Here is a 19,854-nt window from a genome sequence, read left to right as displayed (position 1 = left end):
AATTCATTTAAGTTCGCGTTGAGATTCGTTGAAGTTCGATTAGGTTCGTTGAGGTTCGATAAAGTTCGATTAGGTTCGGGTTCGACTTGAGGTTCGAATTTCAGGGTTGGCGAACCTGAACGAACTTCAAATTTTTTTTTCAGGTTCGCCGAATTTCGAACCTGAAGCTTCAAGTTCGCCGAACCCTGTGACATAGTATATATATATATATATATATATATATATATATATATCGCTTTTCCCCGTTTCCAAAATTTGGGGAGGTCGCGTTTCGTATCACTTCCCGTTTCGGAAACTCATACCTGTTTCCCCGTTTCGTGTAACTTAGGTCTAGGCCTATATCAAGAGTGGGAGTCTTTGTCTACTGCTGCAACAAGTCAACAACAAAAGTGACAAGCACACTTCAGGTACGCATTGTAATTTTAATTTGTATTTATTCATTATTATGCACTTACATGTGTTTTGTAGGCAGGGGCAGGTTGAAGGGTATTTTGTTTTGTTTTAGGATTGGTTTCGCCAGGCAAATTTTGCATGCAAGTAGAAGAAGATTCAATTACAACTTCAAGCAAGAAGTCAAGAGCAGAAGTATCAAATCAAAGGAAGCATTGCAACGAGACATCCTTTGAAGACATGACAACCATCCATATATTGTGAAGAAGTGTCAAGGCCAAGAAGAGGCATCATTGTAAAGTTGTAAAAGTGTCATCATTGGAAGAGTCATTATTGTAAAAGAGTCAATCTGCCTAGAGTCGAAAAGGCATTATTGGAAGGTATAGGAGTCTTTGTTGGGATGATGTCATGGTTGGGTTGCAGGTTATAATGTGATTAGGTGTACGGTCAAAATCATTGTAAATCATATTGTATCATGCATCATTGTCCCTGGTACGGGAATCCACACTCTTGTCTCATTTCAGTCATTATAGGGTGGCTAGGAGGTGCTGGGCAGGTGTATGAAGTCGCCTACAGGTTGGGGCCTGTGAACGCGTTAGGGTGGTAGGGTGGTAGGGTGGTGCTAGGGTGAGTTGTGGCTCGCTAGGGTGTTGGGGCATCCATTTAGTTGATCAACGAAGAAACCAGGGCGTTGGGGCGTCCTTCCAATGGGAGGTGGAGAAGAATGCTTTTCTAGAATTCTAGGAAGTTGTTGCTTTCATTTCAGTTGGGACTAAAGATTAAAGAATTTATTAGAAAAGCATTTGGTGGTTTTTGACCCGGAGGGGGTTTTCCACCTAAAAGTCTTGTGTCTATTGTGTTCTTTATTTACTATTATTGTTGCATAAACATTAATAATAATTGAAGATTAACTAATGCTCTGAAAAGATTTAAAAGTGCTAATTGCTAAGGAATACTGGTTCACCCCCCCTCTCAGTGTTTCAAAATTCAAACAATTGGTATCAGAGCTTGGTTCCTTCAGTAACAACTTAACCGCTAGAAGTCATTTTTCAGAGCATAGAGATGGGAAAGTCAAAGAAACGGGTTACAAGAATTTCAAAGGAAGGTACAGGTACAACAAAATCTGAAGAAAGTGAGTATTGTGTACCAACTGTTGATTTTGATGTAGATATTTACTGGATATGGGAATCCAGGATGGAAGTACATTTGCAGGCACATGGAGTATGGGAATCAATTATTTCTGGAGACACATCTATCGACGAAGCTAAAAGGTACAATTCAAAGGCCATGAATGTAATTTTGAATGTTTTGCCAAATTCTGTGAAAACAAAAGTTGGTCAATGTTCAATAGCTAAAGCTCTTTGGGAAAAGCTTCATAATATCTATTCAACAAAGCAATCAGGTCAAGATGTTATTGAAAATTCGGATCCTTCTGATTATGATGAAGAAATGGGAGAAATGAGTAAAACAGAGTTTCAAAATCAAGTGATCAAGGTGATAAAGGAACTCAAAAGTCAAAAGGAAAAGACAAGACTTTTGGAAGCAGAATTGAAGACAGCAAAAGAACTCATCAAAGAAAATGAAGAGTCTGAGAAGATGATTAGTAGTCTTAGAACTCAATTGGAAGAAATCAAGAATACAGCGACACGAGACCTCAAGAGAGAAGTCCAACAAAAGCAACAAGAACTCGACACAGCATTTGCAGAGATTAGCAGGATCACGCAATAGATGCAAGCAACAGAAATTGAAAGGAAGGAATCTTATCAAAGATACATATCCGATGTTGACCAAAAGCAAAAGGAATTAGAAACATCTTCAGTAGAAATAAGCAAGCTTGGGATTGAAAATGAGAAGCAAAAGGAACAGATACAGGTTCTCAACAGAGAAGTAGAGAAGACCACTCTTCTCAAGCTACAGGTTGAGGAGGCAGAAAAAATCTTGAAAAGATGGTTTCATGAAGATCTTGCTCAAAAGCAAGAACTTGATGCAACCCATGATGAGATCAACAAACTCAAGGGATCGCAAAAAGAACACTTACAAGATAACACAGATGAAGAAGCAAAAATGAAGGCAATTAAAGATGGTAAAGCTCCAATTGATGAAGGTACAAGCTCCACATCTTCGCAGGATGATTCTAACAAGGAAGTTGATCAAAGTGAAAAGCCAAAGAAGAATGTTGCAACTCCAAAGAACAAGACCAAAGCAATCAAGAACAAAGGACCACAGCAAACTACAATACCACCTCCAAAGAAGAATGAAAAATCTTCCAGGTATGTTCGCTTATTTAATTTTTATTGTTTTTCATGCGCTAACTATGGACATATGGCCAAGGATTGTAAAGTTATTGACAGGTACAACTGTCAAGGACCATCGCATTCAAATGAACCATTCATGTATGCACATTTATTTAATGGTTATTGCTTTTTATGTGCTAAATATGGACATATGGCTAGGGATTGTGAAGTTTTTGACAGGTACAATCATTATCTGCAAAACCCTAAAAGCAAGTTTGCAGGATCACGAGACAAGTTCCATGATGATTTTGTCAGAAGAGAATACGTACTAAATGGGCCAAACATTGAATGTTTCAAATGCCATAACTATGGCCATAGCACTCGCGGTTGCATATATCAGATGGAATCACCTATGGACAACATTGAATGCTTCAAGTGTCATAACTATGGGCACATGGCTCGAGATTGCAAGAATAAGAAGGTCTGGAAAAGGAAACAGGTACAGGAAGACAAAGCAAATAACAAGGTTTCAGCAGTTATGCTTTCAGGATTTGTAAAAGCAAAAGGTCATGAGAAATTAGTAGTTGCTTCAGATAATGACTCAAGTCAAGATGGCCCGTTAGGTGACTCACTATTTTGAACAATCTAGCTTATTGACTCCTTAATGTTTGTAGAGGAGGAGCCTCTACAGCAGTATATGGCACAATTCTACGATTGACGGAAAGGTAGTTTGAACAAGATGGCAGTTTCATTACAGGTTCAGGGGGAGCAAAACAGTTGAAGGATTACAGGTTACTAGGAACAGGGCAAGAATAGTCTACAAAGGATATGCACAGGTTGAAGGAATCAATTTTGAAGAAACATTTGCTCCTGTTGCCAGAATGGAAGCTATCAGGATGTTTCTCACTTATGCTTGCTCGAGAAAAATCAAGATTAAAGAAGGCTCTATATGGTCTCAAGCAAGATCCTAAGGCTTGGTATGCTCGTCTTGACGAATATCTACATCAACAGGGATTCAAGAAAGAAAGTACTGACAGCAATCTTTATGTGAAAGTGGATCGAGATAACCTAACAATTATTGAAGTATATGTGGATGATATAATCTTTCGAAGCAGTGATGACAGATTAAGTAAAGACTTAGCCACAAAAATGCAAAGTGAGTTTCAAATGTCTATGATTGGCGAACTGACATACTTTTTAGCGCTTTAGATTTCTCAGCGGGATAAAGGAATATTCATATATCAAGCCAAGTACATCAAAGAAATGCTCAAGAAATTCCATATGGAAGATTACAAGCCAGTCCTTACCCCCATGGTAACATGTTGCAAGAAAATTCGTCAAAGGATGTGGACCAACGGTTGTATAGATGCATGATTGGTAGTTTCTTATATGTGATAGCCTCCCGGCCTGATGTGATGTAGGCAGTTGGACAAGTAGCAAGATTCCAAGCAGCACCAAAAGAATCTCATATTATTGTCGTCAAAAGAATTCTTCGGTGTCTTAAGGGCACAGCGGAATATGGTCTATTGTATCCCAAAGGAAATGATCTGGTCATCCAAGCTTATACAAATGCAGATTGGGCAGGAAGTGTTGATGATCGTAAGAGTACCAGTGGAGCAACATTCTATCTAATATGGTCTATGGTATCCCAAAGGAAATGATCTGGTCATCCAAGCTCATACAGATGCAGATTGGGCAGGAAGTGTTGACGATCGTAAGAGTACCAATGGAGCAACATTCTATCTAGGTGGTTGTCTTGTTTCATGGTTAAGTAAAAAGCAATCTTCAATCTCATTATCCACAGCAGAAGTAGAATAAGCTTCGGTAGCAGCTTGTTGTACACAAGTTCTCTAGATGAAGCAAACTTTGCAAGATCTTCAAGTCAAGTTTGATGAACCTATTCCCATCTTTTGCAATAACACCAGTGCCATCAGTATCTCCAGGAATCCTATGATGCACTCCAAAACAAAGCACATTCCGATTAAATATAATTTCGTTAGAGAGTAGGTCGTTGAAAAGAATATCAAGCTTGAATATGTTGGCACAAAGGAACAAATTGTTGACATCTTTACCAAACCATTACCTCATGAAGCATTTGAGTATCTTCGCCAAAAGCTTGGGATTCTCCCAAGTTTTCATTAGACTCTTTCTCTTATCAACTCGAGTAGAAAGTGGGGGTGGAGGTGTGTACAGGTCCTTAAGATGGTTGTTTGTAAGGGGGAGTTACCCTTTGCCATTGATGACAAAGGGGGAGAGAAGGCAATAGGAAGAGGTGTCATGATCGCAGGGGGAGTACTTGTGTTGCCATCAATGCCAAAGGGGGAGATTGTTGATCAATGGTTGTCATTGATGTCAACCCAAGTAGCACCAAGGGCTACCCCGATCTTGCATGGGAATTTTGACTTGACAACTTACTCTATTCTGAGTCAAGGATCTTCTAGATGGATTCTACTCGTCGAGATGTTTCTGTTGATATATGACACACCAAGTAATTCTTCACAGTTTGAGAGATATTCATGTTTGAAGTTAGTAACCCCAGTTAGTGGGCTAAAAACCTATGGGGTTGTGGCATGGCACTCATAATTAGTTTTGGCCATTGAATAGTCAATAATTAATAATAAAAAAATTGCTCCTAAAATCCCTCCAACGTTCACTTGTTGAGGACCTTCTCAACTCAAGACATTCATATAAATAATGACCCTCATACCCTCCTCTAGTAGGGATTTTGTGGCATCAAACAGGTCATCGTGGCATTTTTGCTATAATTTTTGTTCTGCGAAGCTTCAGAAGCTAAAATTAAAACCCATTTGAGCCGAAATCTTGATGAACCTTGTGACCGAATTTCAGATCTTGGTTCGCTATATTTACAAAGATATGATCTGAGGAAGTTAAGGTTTTGGAGGCTCCCGAATTCCATGCCAAACAGGTGACGTTGGGAAAATCGCCATAACTTTCTCTTTGAGCATTGGATTCAAATTTTGTAAATAGTCACAGAAAGAGGACGGACTGCAGTTTGTTGAGTAGTTTTTTCAGGGCCGAAGGTCACAACAGTGACACGTGGCACTTCGTACGAGTTCACTCTACTGAGCCAGTCTATAATCAAGTCATCGTTGGATATTGGGCAGAACACTTTCTTGAAGAATCCAACCTTGATCAAATCTGTGGGGTTTGAAAAAGGACTCTGAGGGATACCACAGGAAGAAATTTCAGACCCTGGAGATCCGAAATTACATAGTTACAACAGATTCAATATCAATCTCCTAGAAGGCAAGAAAAAGCATGCATTCAAGGATCACTGCAGTAAGGACCACACATCAACAGTAAAGGGTAAGTCTCCTACAACAAGGTATGTATGATTAGTGTTTACATTTGAATTTTGAGTATCATCTCTCACATATGTTTTGCAGGACAACATAAGTATATACAGTGTCTCAATTATATCTCTAAGTCTCTATATGTCACAATTAGTTTTTCGGATGTCCTATTCTTGATACTACACATTTTATGCTACATATTCTTGATGCTACACCAAGTTTGCTAAATCTATATGATGTTGTAAGTTCATGTTACTTGTCTTGTCATAGTTGATAGAATGGTCTCTGTTGTTGTACTTAGAACTTGGTCCATCACAAGTCTAGGGTCTGTCATCAGTTTTTATTGTATATATCTTTAGGTCAGTTTTGGATATAGTCTTGCATAGAGTCCAGGCCTATATCAAGAGTGGGAGTCTTTGTCTACTGCTGCAACAAGTCAACAACAAAAGTGACAAGCACACTTCAGGTACGCATTGTAATTTTAATTTGTATTTATTCATTATTATGCACTTACATGTGTTTTGCAGGCAGAGGTAAGTTGAAGGGTATTTTGTTTTGTTTTGGGATTGGTTTTGTCGGGCAAATTTTGCATGCAGGTAGAAGAAGATTCAAGTACAACTTCAAGCAATAATTCAAGAGCAGAAGTATCAAATCAAAGGAAGCATTGCAGCGGGACATCCTTTGAAGACATGACAGCCATTTGTATATTGTGAAGAAGTGTCAAGGCCAAGAGTCATCATTGTAAAGTTGTAAAAGAGTCATTTGTAAAAGTGTCATCATTGGAAGAGTCATTATTGTAAAAGAGTCAATCTGCCTAGAGTCGAAAAAGCATTATTGGGAGGTATAGGAGTCTCTGTTGGGATGATGTCATGGTTGGGTTGCAGGTTATAGTGTGATTGGGTGTACAGTCAAAATCATTGTAAATCATATTGTATCGTGGATCGTTGTCCCTGGTACGGGAATCCACACTCTTGTTTCATTTCAGTCATTATAGGGTGGCAAGGAGGTGCTAGGTAGGTGTATGAAGTCGCCTACAGGTTGGGGCCTGTGAACACTTTAGGGTGGTAGGGTGGTGCTAGGATGAGTTGTGGCTCGCTAGGGTGTTGGGGCATCCATTCAGTTGATTACTGAAGAAACCAGGGCGTTGAGGCGTCCTTCCAGTGGGAGCCGGAGAAGAATGCTTTTCTAGAATTCTAGGAAGTTGTTGCTTTCATTTCAGTTGGGGCTAAAGATTAAAGAATTTATTAGAAAAGCATTCAGTGGTTTTTGACCCGGAGGGGGTTTTCCACCAAAAATTCTTGTGTCTATTGTGTTCTTTTATTTATTGTTATTACTACATAAACATTAATAATAATTGAAGATTAATTAATGCTCTGAGAAGATTTAATAGTGCTAATTGCTAAGGAATACTGATTCACCCCCCTCTCAGTGTTCCCAACAATCTGTCATGATATCTTGGATGAGAGGTCCACGGCATGACCGAGGTTGAGTACAATGTTGCTAACATGACTAACTATGTGGCAGAATGAAGAAGCTCCTTGGAGAGTCGTCTATGGAGGATCTGGATATGACATGGATGCATTATGATGAAAAAAAGTGGGAACTGATTGGCAAGGAATGCTGCATATAGCTGGGACTGAGATACCTTCATATATCGAGTCAATGACGTTGTACGAAACAAGCTCAAGCTTGTGATTAGCACCTCCTTGAGAGGGAGGTCGAATATGGTATCCTTTTTGTGATATATATGATTATTTATGTTCTAATATGATATTTGATTTGAAGTCCTGTATGAACAGGAGGCAGCTACTATTGAGATATGATGATTACCAAATATGAGCACCATGATATGTTTATGATCTACAGAGAGAAGGACTGATCGAGAACATTGAGCCAGCTCTTCCTCCCCTGTCTGAGATCCCTGGGTGTGGAATTGAGATAGAGGACTCTTGGGGTTGAGGCCACTCTGGACAATGGGGTATAAACCTTATTTTTTACCCATAGGGTTGGAGTAGTAGCTCACCCTATCTTGGTCTTTGCAGAGTATACCCTAGTTGGCATCATACCCACAAGCAGGGCTTGTTGGGATTGTCCCTCCCTGTCTGGCCAACGGGTTGAGGAGGCTTGGAGGCGTGTGATCCTTACCTCTTGGTAAGTCAGGTATCTCGTCCAAGCTCAGATTATGATGCAGGTGTTCTACCACATGACTATTGAGGGTCATTGTTGGGAAGATCAGTAGGCAATAGGATGGGTTGAGTAGTAGCTCCCCTATATCACCTATTGCTCGATATGGGGTCGTAGTAGTAGCTCCCCCATGAGATTCTAGGTTGAGTAGTAGCTCCTCGATGTGGTTCCAGGTTGAGATGTGCTCCCTGATGATATGCTCTCCAATGATGATGCGGGTCATAGATCTGACTCCCCACCCATATTCTCAGGTAGTAGCCCACTGATAGAGATTCTTGGTAGTAGCCCGCTGACAGAGATTCTGGGTAGTACCCCAATCACTAGAGGGTGGTAGCTTAAGCTCCCCTCCGATGACAAATTCTTCTTCTAAGATTCGAGAATATTCAGCGTATGAGCAGGGACAATCAAGAGATAAGCGGGAATGAGCAAGAGATGAATTGAGATGATTAGTGATGATACGAGATGGTGAGATACTTGAGATTGAATATGATTTAATGATAGGATACACATGACATGATGCAAGTGGAACTCTCCCTAGTTGAGAGGGAGTGTTAAAAATATGCAACTGTAGTCAAATTCCACTTTAGATAGCTCACCTGATGGAGATAATGATTGCATTGAATTCCTCTTTTTGAGAGGACCAAAATCGACCTAAAGATCCCTCAAATCGGATAAGGAAAAGTGTACTTATGAAGAAAAGCCCACATGTGCACATTTGATAAGGTCAGCACTAAAGCAAAGTGGACCACCTTGAAAGGCTATAAATACGAGTGCCCTCTACCTCACTTGGGCACAATGATGAGACACTCTTCTATCTTGTTTTTGGCTCGCACAGCTCTGAGGCTCGTCCGCGAAGGATCAAGTGCACTCTGAGGTGAAATTGCAAGGTCTAAAGCTCGCATCTCTGATTTAGGGTGGGGCCCCAGTCGCAGGCACAGAACAGGAAGGATCCCGCTGTAGTCGCACGTACAGAAGCTCATCCGTGCAACTGGAGCCTTTCAGCCACACAAACAACTCTCCATCCATGTGACTGGGAATCTAGGGTTTCCGCAGTCCAGATCTGACCCCAGTTCTTCGCATGCTAGGCTTAAGGGAGCGATTGGGACAGCTATAGTCACTCGCATGACACCTCCTCCATGCAACTGGGATCTAAAAGATGAAATCTCTTTCTTTTGAAGATTTCGCTCAGTGGCAACAGGGTTCGGCAGTGGACAACAAACAGTGACAGTTCATTACATTCTTCAGAACCAAAGTTTTGAGCATATACATTGTTGGGTTCATTTCATGGATGTTGTAGTTGTTTTGTTGCATAGATGAAGATATGGATGATTGTACTCTCTTTTGCTGAATTATTTGAATAATTTTTGACAATCGAAGAAGAAGAATTTGCAAGGGTTTTCGCCATAGTGGGTTTTGCCCTAGTCTCTGACCAATCCTAGTGTCTCTGTGTGTGAATGTTTTTCTTCAATTGTTCCTTTATGTTCCATTGCATTGATGATGATGATATTGTTTTTTCTACATAGTTGTGTATGATGATGAATAATGATGGAAATCTGAATAATGTTAAGATGTTATGGGGTGAACTTAATGTCTTATTCAAGAAATGCAATTATCAACTCAAAGAAAAAAATAGCCCTACGAAAAATTAACAATATTTTCTCTGTGGGTCTTCCAGTATTTTCTCTGTGGGCCATTTCCCCAAATAATAAAAGTGAAGAGTAATTGGAGAGTTATTTGCTGTGTGAAATATTTCCTCTATGTGTACTTCCGCTATTTAATTTTCTATTAAAATCCTAGTGTGTTTTATAGTCAGTAATTGCAGAAATACTTTCTGGGTATAAAAAATTCCTTTGAATTAAAACCAGATATGGAATTAAGAAATTAACATTGGGATTATAGCAACATTTTCAAATCAATGACAAATGAAACATATACCTAAGAAATCCCAATATCTTCACATTCATACTAGAGCTTTTTGAAACCTTGCAACTCAGTGAACTAGGGATCATAGCTGCAAAAGTAGGCATAATTGAGTAACAGCTCCACATCTGTACAAAGGAATCTTGACCAAAAAGAACTAGCCATGAGCAACAAAAACTAACTGGATAATAAACTATCATTGACTATGCCTTACGATTTGGAAGTATCAATTTTGCTAGTAATAATGTCATGAATTGTTTTGCTGCAGCCAGCTTGAGCTTCAAGTAGAATAAATTTAATACTATGAAACTATTCTAAGGAGAATATAATCAATAGCAATTATGCTAAAACTTCCAAATAGATGTTTACCATTGTATTCCAATCAAGCAAAGAATTCTACGTTATTTGAAAAACTTGGGTAAGATATTTACCTGAGATATTTCTTTTCAACACATTAAAAAGAACACTGTAAGTGTAATAGGTTCTAACAAAATAATCAGATTCTGTGATAGGAAAATGGTTTCTAATATCTGGTCGTAAACTAGACATAGCCATAAACCATTTTTAGGAAAGCTTGAACATCGAGAGAGAGAGAGCAAAGGTCTATCAAACCATAATATAGTCCTCATCAATATAAAAATGCATCTGAGTATGTCAAAGTGATTGAGGAGCTAGCTAATACAAAGGCACTAAGTATAAAGAAAATACAGAGGAAATAAAACACAGGGAAACACTTCTGACTACCTGATACAGACACAAGATTTATGATCAAAATCATATAAAATTAATAATGATGCTTGCAGAGACCAAGAGACTTGCATTGGAAACTAGCCAAAAATATTACAGAGGAAATATGATACCTGCAAACTTCCTACAGCCAACTCTGCTGCCTTCCAAAGCTCTTCAGGATATTTCTGATGAAGCACGAGTAAATAAATGTTTAATGTTTCTTTACCATAGCAGCTTGCAAAAGCCAATTTTATAGATGAATTTTGAAAATTCCAGGAAAAAAACAAATCTGCCATTGCCTACATACATTACTCCATCCTAGAAGAAGTGCTGTCATCAGATCACCAGTCCCCTGAAATGAGAATGAAATCACTTTGCATCACTCCCCCTCATAGAAGAAAGCTTCACATGACCTATAATGTTAATTACAAATACCAAGTTGATTGACATAGAGAAATTTCAAATGCCAAACTAAAGTTCCTTTCATGCGTCCTGTCAAAGCATGTCCCTGAAATCATGGGTTGCATAAGTATTGGAATGGAATAGAAACTTGCATGAAACTTTTGCATTAAAAAAAGCAAGAATCCCTTGTTATTTTTCAAATACTTGTATATTTGTACACTCATTGCCATTACATTGGTAATGGACAGCAATCAATGATAGTTATATACTAAAGACATTACAAGATCACTAAACCTACTAATCAAATTTTCACAACAGATATCCTAAGAATATACAATCAGATGCTTATATATCTATTCTACAATTTTTTCTTTGAAATACCCGATTTTAACTTGTACAAACTGTTAATGTTCCAGTGTTCTATGCTTAGCACAATCACTTACAAGTTGTGGGGGAGCGCCCCCTCACCCCTCCCCCCTCGCTCCCACTCCCAATTCGCACTCCGAACGGGAGCGGCTCCGGAGCACCTCGGGAGCACGCTGCCGAGAATGCTCCCGAGGAGGGAGCGTTGTTGGGAGCGTGCTCCCTAAAAAAAAAATGCTCCCTGTCTTTTTGGGAGCGTTTTTGGAAGCGTTTTCGGGAGCGTTTAGTCTTTTTTGCAATTTTTTTTTTGCAGTAATATTCCAAATGCAATTTTTTTGAAAAAAACAAATAAGTTTTGAGTGGGGCAGCCTAATGATCAAGCCTATGGCCCTAGTATTGATATGTCAAAAAACAAATAAGTTTTGAGTGGGGCAGCCTAATGATCAAGCCTATGGCCCTAGTATTGATATGTGATTCATAGTAATGTTAAATTCTTAAAGTAAAAGGATGAAAATGAAGATTAAGGAGAATGTCACTTTGAAGATTAAAGAGAATGTCACACTTTGAAGATTAAGGAGAATGTCATTTTTACGTCATCCTTTTACTTTAAGATGTTTGAGAGTGGTTCCGACCTCATTGGATTTCATATGGAAAAAGTAGAATTTTGGATTTCATTCAAAATCCAGCAGACATATCAATTTTTCAGGATTTCAGGATTGGGGGGTTTGCAATGTTTCCATTGGATTTTGTCATGTATTAGGGTATGGAACTCGTATTTAATCAAGACCACCAATCTCTCTATGTACCTTGACCTTAGTGACATTGGTTGTCGAACTCCTCTATCATGACCCTCCTAAAAATGTACACATCACTCAAACAAAATCTTGACTTTACATGCTATGCTTTTTCTATCTTATGTTAATGCTTAAAGGGTGATATTAATGACAAAGATCCCTATACAGATCCAGAGGTAATGACAAAGATACCTCTGGATATTAATGCTTAGAGGGTGATATTAATGACAAAGATCCTGATTTTCCAACAAGACTAAAAATTAGACATTTCTCGTGGTGGCAAGAGGCCCAAGCATTAGCAATAGATAATAGATTTACTTGTCTTTTCTAGTTTCTAGTAGTTTTTTATAACTATTGACTCTTTCATATTTATTATGATATTTTTTGTAAACAATATATGACAATTTAAGTTTGAAGTTTGAAGTTGGCAATTATAACTCATTAGTAATGAATTATGAATATGATGCTTCATGAAAGTTGAAAGTTGTTTCATTTCATTTCATTTTATAACATTTCATTTCATGTTAAATATTACTTGTTGTAATGGTTACACTTAGCTTACAAGTACAACTTTGGTGATCAATGATGATAAATGTTATATATTGAATTTTGAAAGCTTGAAACTTTAAGATTGATGAATCATGAGACTCAATATGTTGTATGTTACTATGTTACTAACTTGTGGACATGGTTGATGAAGATTATAACTTCTAGATGATTGTTGTTATATGGTTCAATCTATGTTTTTTATGTTTTTTTATATCTAATTCATCATTCTACATGTTTTTGTTGACATATATGCATCAAAATATAAAAAATCAAAAAATATATATATATATATATATATATATATATATATATATAAAACGCTCTAGGATTCGCTCCCAAACCGGTTGCTTCTGAAAATGCTGCAGCCGCTCCCAAGTAACCTTGCTTACAACAATTCTTCTTCAATTAGCAATCACTTTATCCAATAAATTTAATCTTCCAATGACAGTAAGCAATTGTAGATAGAACAATAATCCAAAAGAAATAGAAAACAGTCAAGAACAAGAACAAGAGAGACACAATATTTGGTCAAAGACCAGGGAAAAACCCACAACGGGGAAAACCCTTTCAAAATTACTTTTCTATTAGATTGTCATCAAATGTTCAGCGATACAATATTTCAATTCATCAACAATAAGTCAAATTCAAACCTTTGACAATCCCAAACATCAATCAACCAATATCCAATGCGAGGTGAGCCCAAAAGTCAAATCTGGTCCAAAGTCAAAGTCTGTTATTCTGGCCAAAGTCAACAGCAGTCAACCAGCCCTAACCAGTTCAAAAATCAACGGTCAAAGTGCCTCCAAAAGATTCAGTCAAAGCAGCATCAAATTTGGCCTTTAAAAATTGGTCAACAGAGGTCAAAACAGTCAAAATTCTGCCCACACAAATTCAGTAATGTCAACCTTTGACCTGCAGAAACCCTAGTTGCAGGGCTGCGGTCAATGCTGGTCAAACAGCCCAAAAAATTCAGTCACAAGAGAAGTCAACTCGACCTCCAAGAACAGATCCAGATTCGGTCAAACCATGTCAAAATATGCCAAGTCAATGCCGGTCAAAGGCTGGCCAAATTGTCCCAACCAAAAAATCAACACAGAAAACAGAAAATGCCTCCTTCCCTTTGCATGTGTGTGCTCGGACCTCCTTGTACAAACCAAACCAATCAAGAGAGAGAAGATGTAATGTGTTGGTGATACTCCAAAGTGATGTGACATGATGTGTATTTATATGTGCTGGAGGAGACCCAATTTGTCCTTTAGGCCAACCTGTACTTTTGTGCACATGTGCACTTCACTTTAAAAATAATATTTTTCCTTGACCAAATTAAATTCTTCCAAGCGCTAGTAGGGGCTTCTATGGATGAAAAACGGTTTCCAATGGAGGGAATTTGTCCTTGAGCTGCCAAATTAACACTCCCTCTCAGCTAGGGAGAAATTTCCGACTGCATCATGAATCTCATCTCAAAAATCTCATCATCATCATCACTGAATCAAGTCATATCTCATCTCTGCTCATTTGTTGAACACTCTTGAATATAAAGAAGAAGCATCATCATAGGGGAGCTCAAGCTACCACCCTATATCCAAGGACAATATGCGAGATACAATTTACCGGGCAAGGATCACAACCATCCAATTGTCTAATGACAATAGACGAGATACAACTTGCCATCAGAAGTAAAGATCACATCCATCCTATCGTATGCTAATCTTCCCACCTTGATCCTCAAGAACCAAGTGGTAGAACCCCTGCACTCCATCACTTGAGCGAGATACCACTTTCCATGAGAGGCAAGCATCACAACCATCTCAAGTATCCTCACCCTTTGGCCGAATGGGTGGAAATCCCAACAAGCCCAACTTGTGGGTAGCATGCATATTGGGGCATATTTTATCTAGTCCAAACATAACAGGGGGGGATACCCAACTTGCCATAAATGGAAAAGATCACACACACCCTATGTGACAATAGGTGAGATACTACTTACAGCAAGGGGTAAGGATCACAACCATCCTATTGTCCAATGATCTCTCAACCCCAGGAGCTCTCTGGCTCCATTCCTCCCCTGGGGCTCAAACAGGGAGGAAGATCATAGCTCAGTGTCTTTGATCAACCGAAACAGTTTCCCGAAAGGGTCACAGCCATTAATTCAAGTTGCTCTCCGAAGACCAAGAACCTCCCTTTCAGCAAAGCCTTAGTAAGAATATTTGTTATCTGCTCATTAGTTGAAATTTGATGGAGTCTTATGTTGATTTGTGGTAGCATTGTATGTGCTCTAGCCACGCAATTTGTTGGAGAGGTTGGGACACATGAGATATCCAATACCCAGAAAGGGTTTGGGCAGATTCTAAACAGTTTAGGAGATATTAAAATAATTAATATTTTTAATGGAGTCCCTAAGTCTAAACTTAGGGAAATTAAAATATTAATGTGGATTAATATAAAACTGTGTTAGAATGGTCCAAAAGACATGGATCAAGCCAAATCTAATCTTAGCCGTTGATTAGGGACTTAATCTCGGCAATTGATATGTCAACGAGAAAAGTATAAGAGAGGGCTTGAGGGTCATTTGGAGAGGACACCAGATGATCAGTCATTCTATTCTCTAGAGCGGGGTTTGCTAAGAGAGATAAAATTAGTGATCGGAGTTGCAGCTGAGGAGCATTGAGTACAGAGAGACAGAGAGGCAGAGATAGTGTCGGGAGACTAGCGTAGGAGCCAGAAAGAGTGACACAATAGTAGCCAGGGCTCACGCAGGGCCACGCAGAGGCAAGCAGGAGCTTCGCAGTGCGCATTGCTTCAGAGAGGCCAGTGTTGCTTACGCAGAGGGCTGGAAGGCTGAGGCAGGGCCTCAGGAGCTTAATGCAGACCCATTCAGGGTGACGCAGGGCTAGCGCTAGGGAGATAGAGGCTGACGCAGTCCAGAGAGAGGCTGACATTGGGGTTTCTAGGGTAGATTGGAGCTAAGGAGCTTCCAGAAGGTTTATCCAGGGTTTCAGCCGGGACATTTGTCTCAGACTGAGAGATACTACTGCCAAGGAAATTCTCTGTTGGGTAATTCGGATTTGGCACCCAGATTGTACTCTGAAATTGCTTAATAAGAAAACCCTCAGATAGCTGCACCAGTTTTCCCGCATTGGGTTTTTCCGGGACATTGGTCCAAAAATAACGGTGTCATTTTGTGTGCTTGTTTCTGTTTCCTTCAGTTTATGATTTGTAATATGTTGAGCATGCACTAGTCTTTATTTTCAGTATTTACATTGTAAATAACTTGTTAAGTAACAGAACAAGTAGGTAGGAATAAATCAGTAAAGTGCATGGAGGGTTTCTAACTGGTAGACTTAGAAACTTCAACATGGTATCAGAGCGTGGTTGCATATCACAGGAGAACTAAGGACATTAGCCAAGCTGAGCAATAGCAACAGAAAAATAGTTGTCTCGAGTGACAGAAGTTGTTTCTAGCAGAGCAGCAACAAGGGAAGGGTGACGCAGTGCCTGCGTGAGCCAGGAAGAGGCAGCGCAGAGGCTAAGGGAGGCAAAGGGAGACTCAAGCAAAGCCATGCAGAAGCTAGGAGGGCTGACGCAATTGGCTGAGGAGGCTGGGTTGATGGTGCCAGGATTGCGCAGAGCCTAGGAGCTCTCACCTTCAAGTTGTTGGGGTTTAGGAGGCTGTGGGAAAGTTGCAGAGTAGAGCTAGTGAGGTACTATAGTTAGAACAGTACCTGACAGGGCAAGGCCAAGAGGAGGGAGTTGCTACCGAGGGTTTCTGGCCGAGAAATCCGGATTAGTGGTGCAGTTGCATAGACGATCAGAGTAGGGGGCGTCTCGACATCGGCAGAAGGGTTTCCAGGAGGGAAATCGAGACTTAGAAGGAGTCACATCGAGAACTTCCAAGAGGGAAGTAGAAGAGCATCATGGCACTACACAGAGTAAGAGACCAGGACAGGCTGGATGGAGCGTCAAACTTCGCAGTCTAGAAGGCCAGAATCTTATCTGTACTTCACAGAAATCATGTCAAGCACTTCGCCTTGAAGACGATAGCTATCCCAGTCGACCCAGCTGAGAATGACAAGTACGAGGAGGCAATGGCGAGGGTCAAGAGCATCATCCTTGACGGGGTCAAGGACCATGTAGTACCACACATTGTCGAGAAGGAAACGGCAAATGAGATGTGGGAGGCCCTAAAGAAATTGTACCAACATACTTTTGTGCAGAGAAGAATGTTAATAGAAAATCAGTTGAGGTCATATTAGATGAAGAAAGGAGAACCAATTGACACCTTCCTCGGAGAACTGAATGAGATCCGAGATCAGTTGACTACCATAGAAGCCACGCTAGATCAGGAATTGATGGTGAGGACAGCCCTGAATGCAATCTCAGAAGACTAGGAGGTATTTGTCCAGAGTATATTGGCCAGAGGGACACTTCCACCTTGGGATGAGATGTGGGCGGCTCTTTGCCAAGAAGAGATCAGACGGCAGTCAAAGGCAGGAAGCAGCAGTAGGGGGATCAGAGTCAAAAAGGAAGAGGAGGAAGATGTTGCCCTAGCATTTGAGGGAAAGCAAGAAAAGCGAAAGAAGAAGGATCTCTCCAAGATCAAATGCTTCCATTGTGGGGAGCTGGGTCATTATGCGGCCCAGTGTCTAAGGAAGAAGAGTAAGGAAGAGTCTTCCGAGACTAAGGCAACGCCAACAAAGGCAGAGAAGGAAGTGGAGACAGACAATGACTGTGCCATGAGTGCACACACACCACTTGAGCAAAAGTGTGGAGACATCGAGTTGTAGTCAGGCGGACTACAGGCGTTAAGGGGCAGGATCCTCGAGGTACCTAGCCTCTTGGATTAGACCTTGCTACGAGAGCCCCGAAGAGGAGTAGCAGGACTGGTTGATGTGGGTAGAGACGAATGCGGATGAAGCGGCAGAGAGAGCTACAGTGCAGGAGTCCCAAGACAGCGTGAGGCTAACAGGCTGCAACAATGTGAGAGGCACAGGAGTGTTGCACCAGTGGAGGATGGCACAGAGAGGTGTGCAATGGTGCGAGATGCAAGGAGTTGTTGCAGCAGCGCAGAGGTCAGAGAGGGAGCACTTGTCAGCGGCAGAGGGAGCTTTAGCATCAGGAGGGTCTCTAGCCCAACAGAGAGGTCAGAATTGGGAGATCAGTTACTTACTTCTCAGTCACTGAGTGGAAGTGCAGCAGTGGGTAGCATGATGAGAGGAGATGCAGTGCAAATGCAGCAGTGGTAGTGGCAAAGCCATGGGTAGCACCACGGATGCAGAGGGAGTTGTCATACAAATGCAGTAGTGGCAGTGGCAGAACCATGGGCAGCAATACAGGATACAGCAGTGCAGGCAATGGTGGGCAGCAGACCTAGCATTAGCAGAAGGACCGATGCTAGATGATCAGAGTAATACTCAGTGAGGAGTATTGTTAGAGCATAATCCTCGCTAAGAGGGAGTGTTGATTTGTGGTAGCATCGGATGTGTTCTAGCCACGAAATGTGGTGGAGAGGTTGGGGCACATGAGATCTCCAATACCCAGAAAGGGTTTGGACAAATTCTAAACAGTTTAGGAGATATTAAAATAATTAAAATTTTTAATGGAGTCCCTAAGTCTAAACTTAGGGAAATTAAAATATTAATGTGGATTAATATAAAACTGTGTTAGAATGGTCCAAAAGACATGGATCAAGCCAGATCTAATCTTAGTCATTGATTAGGGACTTAATCTCGACCATTGATATGTCAACGAGAAAAGTATAAGAGGGGACTTGAGGGTCACTTGGAGAGGACACCAGATGATCAGTCATTCTATTCTCTATAGCGGGGTTTGCTAAGAGAGATAGAATCAGTGATCAGAGTTGCAGCTGAGAGGCATTGAGTACAAAGAGACAGAGAGGCAAAGATAGTGCCGGGAGATCAGCGCAGGAGCAAGAAAGAGTGATGCAGTAGCAACCAAGGCTCACGCAGGGGCACACAGAGGGAGCCAGGAGCTATGCAGTGCTTCAGAGAGGTCAACGTTGCTGAGGCAGAGGGCCAAAAGGCTGACGCAGGGCCTCCTGAGGTTGACGCAGACCCATTCAGGGTGACGCAGGGCGAGGCGTTGGGCAGAGAGACACTGACGCAGTCTAGGGAGAGGCTGACGTTGGGGTTTCTGCGGCAGATTGGAACTGAGGAGCTGCCAGAGGATTTATCCAGGGTTTCAGCCGGGACATTTGTCTCTAACTAAGAGGTACTACTACCAAGGTAATTCTCTGTTGGGTAAGCCAGATTTGGCACCCAGATTGTACTCTGAAATTGCTTAATAAGAAAACCCTCAAATAGCTGCACCGGTTTTCCCACATTGGGTTTTTCCGAGGACATTGGTCCAAAAATAACATTGTCATTTTTGTGCTTGTTTCTGTTTCCTTCAGTTCATGATCTGTAATATGTTGAGCATGCACTAGTGTTTATTTTTAGTATTTACATTGTAAATAACTTGTTAAGTAATGGAACAAGTAGGCAGGAATAAATTAGTAAAGTGCATGGAGGGTTTCTAACTAGTAGACTTAGAAACTTCAACATCTTATGGCTCCTCTCTGCACCATGTCTCGAATATAGTGATACCTGATCTCAATATGCTTGGACTTGTCATGAAACACAAGATTCCCTACCAGCAAATCCCACTCTTGTTGTCGTAATATGTTACCGTCGTATCCAAAACCTGATCAAACAACTCTCCAAAGAGCTTCCTCAACCATACTACCTCACAACTAGCCATGCTAGCAACAATGTATTATGCCTCAGTCGTGCTTAAAGAAATAGACTTTTGCTTCCTACTCATCCAAGATATCATGGCAGAACCCAAACTAAAGAAACACCCTGATGTGCTCTTCCTATCAATAAAATTTCCAGCCCAGTCAGCATCAATGTAACCATGTAGCCTCACATCTCTAGCAGTATATCTCAGACCAAGATTAATCATCCCATGCAAATATCT

At 40.5% G+C, this 19,854-nt stretch overlaps 1 protein-coding gene across 2 annotated transcripts in view; it reads right to left on the bottom strand.

Annotated features, from left to right (window-relative positions):
• LOC149179106 (pyridoxal kinase-like) overlaps nucleotides 1–19,854 on the bottom strand; it is a 338,385-nt gene that overhangs the window by 72,904 nt on the left and 245,627 nt on the right. Inside the window, exons 11-13 of one of the 2 annotated variants that reach the window (XR_016258247.1) lie at nucleotides 11,079–11,123; nucleotides 10,903–10,956; nucleotides 10,058–10,133 (exon numbers count right to left, since the gene is read on the bottom strand). Coding sequence is in view for 1 of the 2 variants with exons in the window: in XM_089420527.1 (XP_089276653.1) it covers nucleotides 10,903–10,956; nucleotides 11,079–11,123 (99 nt within the window). In the remaining variant the exon portion in view is untranslated. The remainder of the gene's footprint in view (nucleotides 1–10,057; nucleotides 10,134–10,902; nucleotides 10,957–11,078; nucleotides 11,124–19,854) is intronic. The other variant, XM_089420527.1, reaches the window with a different exon arrangement.

Source organism: Pinus tabuliformis, chromosome 4_1 (genome assembly GCF_031772625.1).
Source record: "Pinus tabuliformis cultivar Carrire ecotype Pingquan chromosome 4_1, CPIR1, whole genome shotgun sequence".
Lineage (NCBI taxonomy): Eukaryota > Viridiplantae > Streptophyta > Pinopsida > Pinales > Pinaceae > Pinus > Pinus tabuliformis.
This window is presented reverse-complemented; position numbering and strand designations above follow the sequence as displayed.